At 41.6% G+C, this 13,485-nt stretch overlaps 1 protein-coding gene across 6 annotated transcripts in view; it reads right to left on the minus strand.

Moving 5' to 3' along the window:
• c2cd3 (C2 domain containing 3 centriole elongation regulator) overlaps positions 1 to 13,485 on the minus strand; it is a 37,748-nt gene that overhangs the window by 6,651 nt on the left and 17,612 nt on the right. For all 6 annotated transcript variants that reach the window (XM_017682144.2, XM_017682142.2, XM_037546717.1 and 3 more), the window contains exons 16-27: positions 11,944 to 12,187; positions 9,502 to 9,688; positions 8,503 to 8,686; positions 8,092 to 8,264; positions 6,568 to 6,703; positions 5,425 to 5,678; positions 3,531 to 3,608; positions 3,052 to 3,450; positions 2,102 to 2,329; positions 650 to 988; positions 173 to 311; positions 24 to 88 (exon numbers count right to left, since the gene is read on the minus strand). In XM_017682144.2, coding sequence (XP_017537633.1) covers positions 24 to 88; positions 173 to 311; positions 650 to 988; positions 2,102 to 2,329; positions 3,052 to 3,450; positions 3,531 to 3,608; positions 5,425 to 5,678; positions 6,568 to 6,703; positions 8,092 to 8,264; positions 8,503 to 8,686; positions 9,502 to 9,688; positions 11,944 to 12,187 — 2,426 coding nt within the window. The remainder of the gene's footprint in view (positions 1 to 23; positions 89 to 172; positions 312 to 649; positions 989 to 2,101; positions 2,330 to 3,051; positions 3,451 to 3,530; positions 3,609 to 5,424; positions 5,679 to 6,567; positions 6,704 to 8,091; positions 8,265 to 8,502; positions 8,687 to 9,501; positions 9,689 to 11,943; positions 12,188 to 13,485) is intronic.

Here is a 13,485-nt window from a genome sequence, read left to right on the forward strand (position 1 = left end):
GGGAGTCTGAGCAGAGATTGTACCTCCTTTGTGCCAGACTTTGAATACCAGTGACTGCTGCGGATCCACAAGCAGCTCCTTTGAAAGCCTGCGGCAAACATAAGGTTATTATTTGTAGTACAATGTGTAGACAGTTGAAAGTGTGAGTGTAAGACTACAGTGAGGGTCCTACCTGCATTCCTGCTGGTGGTCCCACACAGGGCAGTCACTGTCCCGCACAACATCTGTGCTCGCTGTACCTGAGGCATCAGCTGTGGCGTAAGAGACACAGCAGCTGGGGAGACCACCACTACGTTCAGCTAGAGGACATCCTGTAGATGAAACAAACAAACAAAAAACCACAAAAACACTTAAAGAGCAATGCCACCAACTTTTCATATCCCTCGTTTATCTGATCTCCTTCAGGTGACGCGCCAACAGCTGCTGGTTGTGTGAGTGGGAAATTAAACATGATATAATTACTAGTGCACAGTGATGTAACCTCACGGTGTTTTACAGGCAGGAATTACATTTTGAGGTAAAATTACAGAAAAACTAATTTTATGATATGATTAATCATTGACTTTACATATCATAAAGCACTAGGTTACAATTAGGTGTCAGTCCTTCTTCACAACCTTTTTCCTTGATCAGTTGTGGAGTATCTTACCTTTCAAACTGAGGTGCATGGCTCTCTCCACACTGACAGTGGCCGTGAAGGAGTCGTCATCGCTAAGCTCAGTACCAAGGGATGGAGCTGCTGGCTCTGAGCTCATGGCTGGTTTGGTGTGCTGTCTGCTAGAGACGCGAGACCGTCTTGACCCACTGTCCGGACCACAGGACTGTCCATCTCTTTCCTCCACTTCTTCTTCTGGGTTGTTGAGATGGTCCTCCTCCTCAGTGAAGCCTGGGCCTGAGGGTGGGGCAGACACTGTGGTGGCAGTGATGTGGGCTCTTAGTGCGGCTCCACCAAGATCAGCAGCAGAACGCTTAAACAAAGGGTACACACCTACAGAAGAAAAAACTATCATTACCAAGTCCTGCCAAGCAGTGACACAATGACTGGATATCAGAGTGGACAACACTACATTTACAGATGACTAGATTCCCCATCCAGGCAGACCGCTATACTAATATTGTCTAATACTGTCCAGCACAGGCTGTAATAGTTTCACCTGGGGATGTGCTGTAACTGACATTATTACAGACCAGATCCAGCGTCAATCTGCCATGTCAATAGTTTTTACAAGTCATTTAACCCTAACTGATCTTACCGTAATATGACAAATATGAATAATAGACACTAGTACTCTGTTAAAATTTAGAGGTGGCAATATTCAGACAGTGAAATCACTAAAGGCGTTTCTATTTGGGATTTGGGTAAACAGAGAAAAAAACCAAAAAGCAACAATTCACTGTGTTTACGTTTCAACCGGACCATAAAATGTGAGTTATGGTGTTGTGTTATTCTTTGCTACTCAGAAATGTGAGTGCCTTAACGTGGGCACATTGCTAAGCACATGCTGTTAAGGACACTGCTGTGAAGGCAGAGACAGTGTGGCTGATGTAAAATCCAGAAACATTCAAAATATTTTTCTCTGACAAACTAACAAGGTTGCACATCATCCACCGAAGAGGCAAAAACACCTTAAAGATGACAAGATTCCACCAGCATCCAGCTTGGCTGCAGTTTTAGCTCATTAACTCATCTGAGGCAGCCTCTGTTTTGACTCATTAGTCAAATCTCTAACAAATTACAAACTCAATTTCCAAAAAGTTGAGACAGTAGGTAAAATGTAAATAAAACCACAAAGCAGTGATTTGTAAACTTCACAATCTTATACTTGAAAGAAAAAGGTAAAAGATGAAAAAAGCTTATTCACTTATTAACCATTTTCAAGTGAATGAAGGGGAAATGATTCTCAAATCTTGGTGCTTTTATTTTATTTTTCCTTCTATCACAAGTTTTTTTTAAATTAATTGTGTACATTACAGAAGGATTTTTGGCGAAACTAATCCAGCGCTGATATTTCTTAGGGGTTCATGGGTACTTGAGTACTCTATATACAGCAGGTATTGTCCAAAGTGTTGTGGAACTAAAACTGATCATATAAAACTGTACCACTTATTGTCTGCTTGCGCTTTGAAGCCGTTGCCAGCGCTGAAAGATCCATGAAGGCTGATCCCACGAGGCGATCGGAGTCATGAGGCCTTACTCTTTTCTCCTTCCCAAAGCAGACCCAAAGCTGCACCTCCAGCTTCTCCTCCCTCAGGTACCAGCGCAGGGGCCGACTCCTCCTCAGCTCAATGGTCCAGTTACCTGGAAATGCCACTGTGGCCAGGCTTGAGTCTAGGTCAGGATAATAAATAGATAAAGATCAAACATTTACAGTCTTTGGTCACTTTAGATACTAATGTGGAAATTCTGTTTCTGTAAAAAGTGTTTCGTGTATTTGATATAACACATTTAATTGATACTGATGATGCACGTTTGGGGTAAAAAAAATATATATTTTTTTAAAGAATTAAAGAATTGAACCCTTTTCAAAATTTTACAATGAAATGAGAAATACTGTAGTACTTGGAAAGTTTTTGGAGACTTTCAAACAAAGGAGAAAACAGTAAAAAAGGAATTCTTGCTATTTTAGCTTTTCTGGTACTTCATTTGCAGTGACAGCAAAACTTCAGCTACACCACAGTTTGTCATACTACCAGATTTGTCCTTATGAGAAAATAGTTTTTCCTGCTAATTTGCAGCTTGATTTACAAACACCACTGACTGGAGAAGCTGCTCTATAAAATGCATTTCGCATAAACCTCTACTGACAGAATTCAACAGATGCTTGTACTGTAAGAGCGTTTAAACTAAATGGGTTTTTATTGTTGTAAGTACAGAGAAATGTATTTGAATGATTGCCCGTGGTAATTTACAGCAGCCAAAATAAGCTGGAAAACATATTTCATTCCTATAATTGAGCAACAGGAAAAGCGTGTATGGCTTATCCTTAATTAGTGACACTGAATGATAACGAATAACAAATTGTGATTCTGGGCAATATCTGCCAGCCCTACCAGAGTCCTCCTCGCCCCCCCCCAGGGCTGGGTGTTTCAGCTCGGAGCAGAAGGCCTCCTGGTCATACAGTTTGTATCTGTAATAACAGTAGGTAGATCGCTGGAGCTCGCTGTGACCTGGCAGCAGCAGGCAATGGACAGGCAGCCAGGCTCTTGGCATGGAGATCGAAAACACCATTGACTGGCATGTCTCTAAAGAAAAGTCTCTTTCCTCTTCAGCTTCCTCTTCTTCACTGTCTCCATCAGCGTCCCATCCCATGAGCCTGGCTGAACTGAGGACTCGCTCTCTGTCTGTGTGATGGGCAAAGTGGATGGAGAGCTCAAGACCCCCGACTGAGGTTAGGCTGCACTGTGACGACATGTTCGGCGGAGGAGAAAGACCGAACCAGCCAGATATGCCTGTGAAAACAACACGTATTACTCCTCTCATGCCTCACAATCAAGACATTACTATTGCTTAATCATTTTAAACATCTCACCTGTTCTTTTACGGAGCAGGTCTGCTAGACGAATTCTCACCGAGCCCAAAACACTGTCCTTAGGTCTTGATGTATCCACTGCTCCAAAACAGAAAATGTTAGGATTGCACTGAGGAGGCACTGCTACTACCCAGATCCAGCAAATACTTTGACAAGAGAAATTACACAAACAAGCTTCGAGGCAAAACAAACAACTGTATTCAAACATTGACAGACACTTCAGTATGAATATGGAAATATAAAGCAATGACAACACCAGGCTGCTCTGTATTCAGTTCTATTTAGTTCCGCTCTAAACTTCAGTGTGATCACATTAATACGCTTCATCACTATTTTGTTGGACATCACCGTTTTATTTTATTTACAAACCTTAATTCCAAAAAAGTTGGGACAGTTTGTGAAACGCTAATAATAACTAAAAGTAGTGATGTATTAACTCAAATAGATCCGTCTTAAAAAAACTAGAACTTTGTTTTATTAATGTTTTAACTTTTTGTCAAATATATGCTCACTGTGTTCATCATCATCATCATCATCATCATCATCACCATCACTTATTTTACACTTTTAACAACACTCACTAATCATTTGGAGACTGGAGACACTAACAGACCCAGTTCTGAAAGCACTGCCACTTTTCCATTACACAAGTCAGCTGTTCGACCATATGGGGCCTTTTTTGTGCTTCGTAATGCACCACGGGTTTGGACTGCAGACAGGCCAGTCTAGCACCCGCACTCTATTATACAGCCATGCTGTTGTGACCCGTGCACAATGTGGTTTCACGTGGTCATGATGAAATAAACACGGATGTCCCTGACAAAGGGAGCATATGTCGCTCCAATGCTTTGCTCGTGCGCTTTTTGGCGAAGTGGTGACCCTCAATCCATCTTTGCTCAAAAAAGGACAAATCCTCTCCTGGATGTTCTTTTCATGCTTAATATTTTTATATTTTTAAAGTATAACTATATCACCTGTTTAAGACGTTCCTAGCCTTACACTGCCCCTGTCATTTTTGGAATGTGCTGCAGAAAAGAATTTCAAAACAAACATATATTTCAATGATCATCAATGATAATGCTAAAACATGATGTATCTGGTCTTTATACGGTTTTATTTAAATAAAGTCAAAGTGGACTTTCAACATACGTCAACTGAAGCTTGGAAATGAATCCAAATCAATCAGCACCAACATTTAATATTAACTCCAACAACATCTAAAAATAAGCCCTTCATGTTTCTCTTTTGATGACCAACGCAGACACAACACACAGAAACGCATGAGGTTTCTATGCTGCTCTACAAAGGTCAACTGGTCTGACTTGTTTAGAATTAAGTACAGGCTGCTTCAGCTTTGAAAAACACCATATGGTGCTACAATAGCACCAAACTCCGATCACTGTTACTTGGGCTGGACATAAGGATAACTTGTGCTTTAGCGGGAAACGTTGAATGTAGAATTTGTGCCACTTGCTGGTTATAAAAGGCATTACACTGGTTTATTACACTGGTTTATTACGATCTGCTGAAATAGAGAAACAGGCAACAAGGTTGCCTCCTATGGACGTTACATGCCAAATACACTTCTCTACAATGCGACTCAGTACCAGTCAAACACACAGTTTAACTAATGTAAGTTTGCCCTGCGTTACTGGGATTTGTTCAAAATGAACTACATTTGTTAACTGGATTTCTATAAAGACATTCTGTGATGAATCAGCTGAATAATTTCTCAGTACTCAGGAAGTTTTGCTAGTTTCTTGCTACAATAGACAAATTTCACATTAACGTGTGTGAGCAGTGTTCGGTTGCCTGCTGCGTTCTTCTATGAATACTGTAATAAACAATGCACTGTGTGTTATAGAGTGTGAGTTAGTGTTTTCAGACTGCTCACCCTTGCGCATGTCTCTGTTGTAGACGGTGAAGACTGCCGCAGCCTCCTGCAGCAGCTCGGCCAGACTCACACTTTCGCCTGTGTCCCTCTGCACCAGCAGCTGACAGCAGAACTCTGCATGATGCTCAAAGTCTGGGCAGAAGCTCTTGCCGGCCACACGCGTGCTCCGGCTCTCCCTCTCCGACAGCAAGGACAGCTGCACGGTGACGAAGGAGTTGACCCCTACCTCGGAGTAGTACTGCAGTGCTAGAGCTCTGCACAGACCGAGAAACAAAGAGAGACGTTTAGGGGACAGTGGAACACAACACCCCCAACAAAGAGTTTCATATGAATTATTGCTCACCTGACACTCAGAAATACACTGGGAGACATTTTATTCTTATTTGAATTTGCTAAAGTCATTATTGTCCATACAGTTTTGTTTCTTTGCTGGAATTTTTGGAATTTCTTAAGAAATCAGAAGTGCAGACTCAAGCCTATTAATACAGAGTGTAAATTGAAACAGGTGTAATTCATTATGAAGGCTACTATGCGCTTTATTATGTAATTACGTTTACAGCTACACCGTGCAAGATTTGGTGACCTCTCTGGTGGAAATGTGTAACTGCACACATTGTCTGGAAGAACATTTTGAAATGTCATGTGTGTATCAGATATGATCCCTGAGCAGATGGATCTGATGAGTGTCAGCACATCGAAGGAGCAAAGAGAGCTCCGTCAAGACGACGCGTCTTCCGAGGATGCAAGTGAATCACCTGCTGCTGTCGTCATATGATCATCGGTATGATGCTTTACTTTTGCAGTTGACAAGCGAACGTTAAGCCTGTGCATGTGACCCCGTAACATAAAGACGTCCTCTGAAAAACTCCCGACACCTCTGACTTTATAATGTTATTGTAGGGTGACTCACAGCTAACACAGGTGACATTAATGCTGCTTCTTTCAATTTGAACAATATTAATTAGAGTAAGGGTCAATTAAAAGGCAATGGATTAGAGTCACACAAACCAATCATTTCTTTAACTAGTTATCATCTCACATTGTGATCGTTTCGTCATATTATTTCTGTCGAGTAAGCGATTCGGTCGACTGGTGCGGCATGCTGCGCAGGACAGGATGGCGGGTGATTGGTGAGGGGCTTACCGCGCTGCAGCCTGCAGTCCAGTGGCTCTGTGCACCTGCACAACCAGGTTCACCACACGGGACGCCACAGCGCCACTCTTCAAACCACGACTCCTCACTGGCCGTGTCTTGTACTGGACACTCACGTCAAGTAGCCCTACAAGTAAATATTGTTCTTTTCATGTTAAAGGAGAATTCTACTCATTCTTTTTAAATTTCTGAATAATTTGGTTCCTGAGATGCAAACAGCGCCATTCAGAGTGGTCTGATGTGAAATGCTTCACTGTAGAGAAACTTACTGACACTGATTTTTATAGAGGTGGGGATGAGAACCAGGGTTTATAATGTCTACAGCACAAATAAAACCGTGAACTAACACCGTTCTGAGTTTTAATATGAAATGTTGATGAAGACAAAAGCGTCGGAAATCTGAAAAAAGACTTCTTTTGGGACTATTTTGCTTTATAATGCTCTGCATGTGCCGCTCCACCACGAATGAATTTAAATAAATGGACTGAATACGTTTTAAACACTAAAATGAGCACAAAAACATAAAACAATGTGTCAGACATCGGGCAGCATATACCTACCCATTTCATGAACTTATGAGGGAGATTTCAAAAGCATTAAACTCCTCAGAGGTCTGGCTCCTACCACCACCACCAGCTCCTACCACCACCACTGTGGCTCCTACCACCACCACTGTGGCTCCTACCACCACCACCACTGTGGCTCCTACCACCACCACTGTGGCTCCTACCACCACCACTGTGAGTAATTCTGCCTTGATAAGTTTCTCTAGAACGAAGCATTTCACAGCAAACGTCTCTAAACGACTGTTTACGTCATTACAATTTAATGATGTGAATTAGTATGAGGTTTCTGAACTGTACTGTTGGCAATTTAAATCCACAATTCATATTTATTTCCTCTTTTGTAAGAACACAAAAAATGGAAAAGAATCCAGCGAAACATCAAATGGACCAACACCGCTGGAATTCGAACCCTAACCCTAGGAATTCGAAGACGTCTTGTTTTCTGTTGAAGTTTTAACAGTTTTCACTTTCACCACATCATTATAACAAGAATACAAACACAAACACAGTGAAAATGCCAAGAATGCCAAGAATGTCTTATTTTGAAAACGTAGGTTGACATCCAAGTTAATTTGAAGGAAAAGTCTGGTTCCAGATTTCTCCTGGACACCTCTAGTCATCACAGGAATCTGTTCAAATCCATTAGCAGCACATTAGATTTACATAAAAAGCGCTCATCAGCCAAACTAGGTGTGATATAACTAGGGATGATAACTAAAAGTAATAAATAAAAGTTATTTTAGTAATAGTATTTAAATCTATTCCAATTCTAGTGTTTCTTTCTGAACAAATAAATGCCCACTGGTCAGATTAACTGCTTATGCTTTAGTTCATTATATACTATATATTATACATTATATATTACATGTTCATTACAATATATACACCCACACACAAATATACAAAGATATATTATAAAAGCTACATTATTAATGAAACAAGAAGAGACCTGAGGGCTGAGGCTGGACATCGGCAGGCCGGTCAGTTCTTGGTATCAGTGGGAGGGAGAAAAGCTGGGCCTCCGTTTGGCCCCGTCTCTGCATCGTCACCATGGCACACAGCTTGGCCACAGGCAGAACCCCTCTGGCTACCAGCTGCTCTCGAACATTCGGGTAGTAATACCTGCCAAAGTTTCAGCACAAGAGCACTCAGTGCATTTCTCATTTCTTTTTGTTTTATTACACAGACAAACTAATAATAACAATACTACTACTATTAATAATAATAATAATAATAATAATAACAATAATAACAACAATAATAATCATAATGTTTACATTTAAAAGTGTCATTTTATAGTTTGTCCAGGACTCTTTGGGCAAAGGCCTCTTTCTGTCAGTGACCCTGCCGAATTCTTTACCTGCACCACACTTCAAACTGGATTCCTCCCCCGCTGCTGGGACCCCGGCTGGCTAGACAGCTGAGCAGCAGTCTCTGTACTGGAACAGCAGGGGGTGTCAAAAGCGCGTGGGTCTCGCAGTGTCCAAACACAGGATCAGGCACACACAGCGTGGTAGCAGTTCGCCATGACTTCAGATTTACACCTGAGACCGGAAACACAACTGAGATCATTTTGTGATACATAAAAAGATTTCTGCTCTCCAGTCCACAAACATGGGTCCAGAGCTGAGGGGGAACTGAGCTGATCTTTAATTTTCGGCATAATTAAATCATTAAGTTGTAAATAAAGCAATTCAGGGTGGTTTAATGTAAAAGACCAGTTAACACGTTTTTATTTTCAGTGTCTGCTTTAGTTTTGCACAGGAGCTGCCAACCAAACGTAGCCAGCAATTAATCAGCATCAACACTTGCCTCAAATTGTGTTGAGGTGTTAAAGAATCTCAAACGGATTTAAAACACTGTACGACATGCTACTATATACAAAGAACTGCTGGCAAAGCTAAAAAAAAATAAAAATAAAAATAAAAACTCGTAGCAGCAAACTTATCCAGTCTCATTTTGTCTGTATCTTGGTCCATTTTTACAGATAAAAGCGTGTCATATCTGAAGTATCTGAAGGCTCATTTAAGTTTTAGTGACCCTTGAATGAGCACACGCACACACTAGGGGGCAGTGAGCACACTTGCCCGGAGCGGTGGGCAGCCCTATCCGCAGCGCCCGGGGAGCAGTTGGGGGTTAGGTGTCTTGCTCAAGGACACCTCAGTCATGTGCTGTCGGCTCTGGGGATCGAACCGGCGACCTTCTGGTCACGAGGCTGAATCCCTGACCTCCAGCCCACGACTGCCCCCGGGCGGTCACCTGGTTTAGGTATGCCGTTCCCCCTGCTGACATTGCCAACGTTAGCATTTTTATTTTCTTTGTTTTTGATCAAGCTTCAAACTGTTAGACAGCTGCTTACTGCTCTCCACAACATGTGGGTCGACGTCCTCACTGGCGTCCTCCTCCTGAGCGGGAAATGCGTACTGGACGTAGCAGTCTGCTTCTCCCCATACAGTGGACTGTAGTGGCGTCAGTCCCTTCACCCTCTCGACCCTGACCAGAAACACATGCTCACTCAGAGCCTCAGGAGGAGGAGCATCATTCGCCTGCGCAACAATAAGAGTCAGCATTCATTTCATTTCACCTCACAACCAAAAAGAAACTTGTTTGTCTCCGATTTGACGCAATTTAATGACTGTCTATCAAACTTCATCATATCTTTACAGGCACACCAAGTCATTCAGCATGATTGGGTGTAAAACGCTCCATTCTAGAGAAACACACCAATTCACTACTGTTCACAGTGGTGGTGACAGGAACCAGACGTCTGACGAGTTTAATGCCTCTAAAAGCCTCTTCGCTGAAAGTTATTACATGACGTGTTGACACATGTTTACCGTGATATCCCAGACGTTGTCTTATAAGATAAGATAAGATAAGATAAGACGAGATGATCCTTTATTAGTCCCACAGCGGGGAAATTCACAGTATTACAGCAGCAGCAGAGTAACAGGAGTAAGACACTCAGTAATAGAAACGGGAAGCAGTATAAACATTATAAATAATAAAAATTAAAGCTAAATCTCGACTATTTACAACAAAATAAGGATAATAATAAAATAAAATAAAATAAGAGTTGCAAACTTATGAAACTTTTGTGAAACGGTTTTGGCCTAAGACACATTTTTAAAACATGGGATGTGCTGCAGGGGCCATGACAGTGTTGTGTATATTGTACCATCTGACCAAATCACATGATTTTATTTGTAGTTCCACTGACAGTTTGCAGGGGCTGCACACTGCAGCTCGCACCTAGGAAAGACTATCGTGAACATTTTCCATGAAGCTTCTGCTCGTGGAGAGGGCGTGTCCAGGTTTGAAACCGTTATCTTTGGGTTCCTTGTTGCCTCTCCTACCAGCCTCTTCGCCGTGTGTGGGCAGCAAAATTTCAATTGTTCTACGCTTTTCAAACTTTTTTAATACAGCCTGATTGAGCTTAATGGCAATTCCAAGACTAATTCTTAGTCTGCGCAGGTCGACAACCTTATGTCTCGTTTGAGTTGACAGCTCTTTCGTTTTAACCATGTCGACGGACAACAAAGGGAACTGTACATGACTGTAATCTCATATTTATACCCCAGGGAAACGGGACATTATCAAAAGACAAAGGAAATCCTGGAGACTAGGAGCTTTTTTGTTCCCCAAAGATGCAAAATTATTTTGCTCGATTAAAAATATCCTTCAGTTTTGTGGCAAATGGTTTTGAAAGAATACACTATTTAAAATAAAAAGACACTTATAGGAATAATTTCTATCAGATTAATAGTAAGCAATTTCTTCAAATATTTCTGAGAAACATTAGAATCATTATATGCATTGTTTATCTGCTTTTAGTCACAGCACCAGCTGGAATTCACTACAGGACACACTAAACCTCGGCTCACTGGCGTCACTCAGTCATTTTAAACTTTTAATATCAAACCACCTTCAGACAGCCTGCACCTGTTTTACTTCATATTTATTCGTAACTTTTATTTTTGTGTTAGTTCTCCTTAGTTCTTTATGTCTTTTTATTTATTTATTTATTTCCGCTCATTTTATTTTTAAGTTTTTTTTTAATCATTACTTTTTTAATTTGGGATATTGTATTATTACCTTATTAATTTCTTATCTATTTTTGATCTTAATTTCTTACCATTTAAATCTCAAGTTTTATTTTTATCTACTTTTATCTTTTATTCACTGTTATTTTAAATTTTCTTTTAATTTAAAATGATTAAATGTAGTTATTATTTTCTTTCTCATGTCAATCCCTGATTATGTAAATGCTCAGCTACACTGAAAATGAGGGTTGCCTTCAATGTACTTCCGAGTCAAAATAAAGGTTGATTGAATGATTGATTGATTGATTGATTATTTTAGAGATGACAGTGTTTGTGTAGACACTGTGACCGATAAAGAAATTCATAAGGAATCCAACTCAGTACGTCTGCTCTACAGCGCACCATTTTGCATCAAAACATTCTGAATAAGTTTGTTTACATCTAAAAAATGAATCATTTAATTCCCCTTTAAGGAAAACAGCAACATCAAACAGGAGGTACAGAAATAAAGAAGGTGAATTTGTGAAGACTGAAGTTGGGCGACACAGAGGTCAAGTCAAAAAGAAAGATATATCATTAAATTAACCTGAAAGAGTCATTTGAATGACCTCTAATGGAACTGAAGAAACCTCATCATTGTCCGGTTTTGGATACAAAATATTTTCTGGCTACAATATTCAACTCAAGCTCAATCTTTGCGTTTAAATAGCACAAGTTAAAATGCCCATCCGTAGACAGGAGTCTGACCCGGATCGTACCTTCATGTCTGGAGTGGGTCTGTGGTCCAGCAAGTGGACAGGTCTGGGCAGCTGAGATACAGAGGTCAGTTCCTCATCTCTCATGCGTTGGAGAGCTGTGATCTGCTGAGCCAGGCCCATGGCCAGGCACACCCTCAGGCTCCCACGAGTCCCACCTGTGAAGATGTCCACTACCGGCATGTAGCTGTCCACTGCCAACACTGGATACTGAGCCTTCAGGAGCAGCTGGGAAATCTTGGGGTCTCTATGGGAGAAAAATAGAATAATGCATTTCTTAGTGAACAATGTGAACGGCTTAAGTCAACTTAATATGTTTACCATTCACAGCTTAACCATCATCAGACTACACAAACCCAATTTCAAAAACTTTGGGACAGTAGGGGAAATGCAAAAAACAGAAAGCAGTCATTACTAAACTTTTTTACAGGTATTTAATTGAAATCAATATACATCAATTCCAAATTTTAAGCCTGCAACACATTCCAAAGAAGAGGGGCAAAGACTAGGTAGCAGGTGTTGCTACCATAATTATATATATATATATATATATATATATATATATATATATATATATATATATATATATATATATATATATATATATATATATATATATATATATATATCCATCCATCCATCCATCCATCATCTTCCGCTTCTCCGGGGTTCGGGTCGCGGGGGCAGCATCCTGAGCAATGAAGCCCAGACCTCCCTTTCCCCAGCCACTTCCACTAGCTCCCTGGGAGGGATTCCGAGGCGCTCCCAGGCCAGCTGGGCGATATAGTCACGCCAGCGTGTCCTGGGTCTTCCCCGGGGTCTCCTCCCCGGTGGACTTGCCAGTGACACCTCCCAAGGGAGGCGTCCAGGAGGCATCCTAACAAGATGCCCGAACCACCTCAACTGGCTCCTCTCAACGTGAAGAAGCAGCGGCTCTACTCCGAGTCCCTCCCGGATGACCGAACTTCTCACCCTATCTCTAAGGGAGAGTCCAGACACCCTGCTGAGGAAACACATTTCAGCCGCTTGTATTCGCGATCTTATTCTTTCGGTCATTACCCAAAGCTCATGACCATAGGTGAGGGTGGGAACGTAGATCGACCAGTAAATCGAGAGCTTTGCCTTATGGCTCAGCTCTTTCTTTACCACAACAGACCAGTAAAGAGCCCGCATCACTGCTGACCCAGCACCAATCCGCCTGTCAATCTCCCGCTCCCTTGTACCATCACTCGTGAACAAGACCCCGAGATACTTAAACTCCTCCACTTGAGGCAAGAGCTCATCCCCGACCCAGAGAGGGCTCTCCACCCTTTCCCGCGTGAGAACCATGGCCTCGGATTTGGAGGTACTGATCCTCATCCCGGCCGCTTCACACTCGGCTGCAAACCGATCCAGTGAAGTTCACGGCCTGATGTCCCCAATAGGACCACATCATCTGCAAACAGCAGCGATGTGACCCTGAGGTCACCAAACCGGACACCCTCCATCCCCTGACTGCGCCTAGAAATTCTATCCATAAAAATTATGAATAGAATCGGTGACAAA

This window comes from Pygocentrus nattereri, chromosome 17 (assembly GCF_015220715.1).
Source record: "Pygocentrus nattereri isolate fPygNat1 chromosome 17, fPygNat1.pri, whole genome shotgun sequence".
Classification (NCBI taxonomy): domain Eukaryota; kingdom Metazoa; phylum Chordata; class Actinopteri; order Characiformes; family Serrasalmidae; genus Pygocentrus; species Pygocentrus nattereri.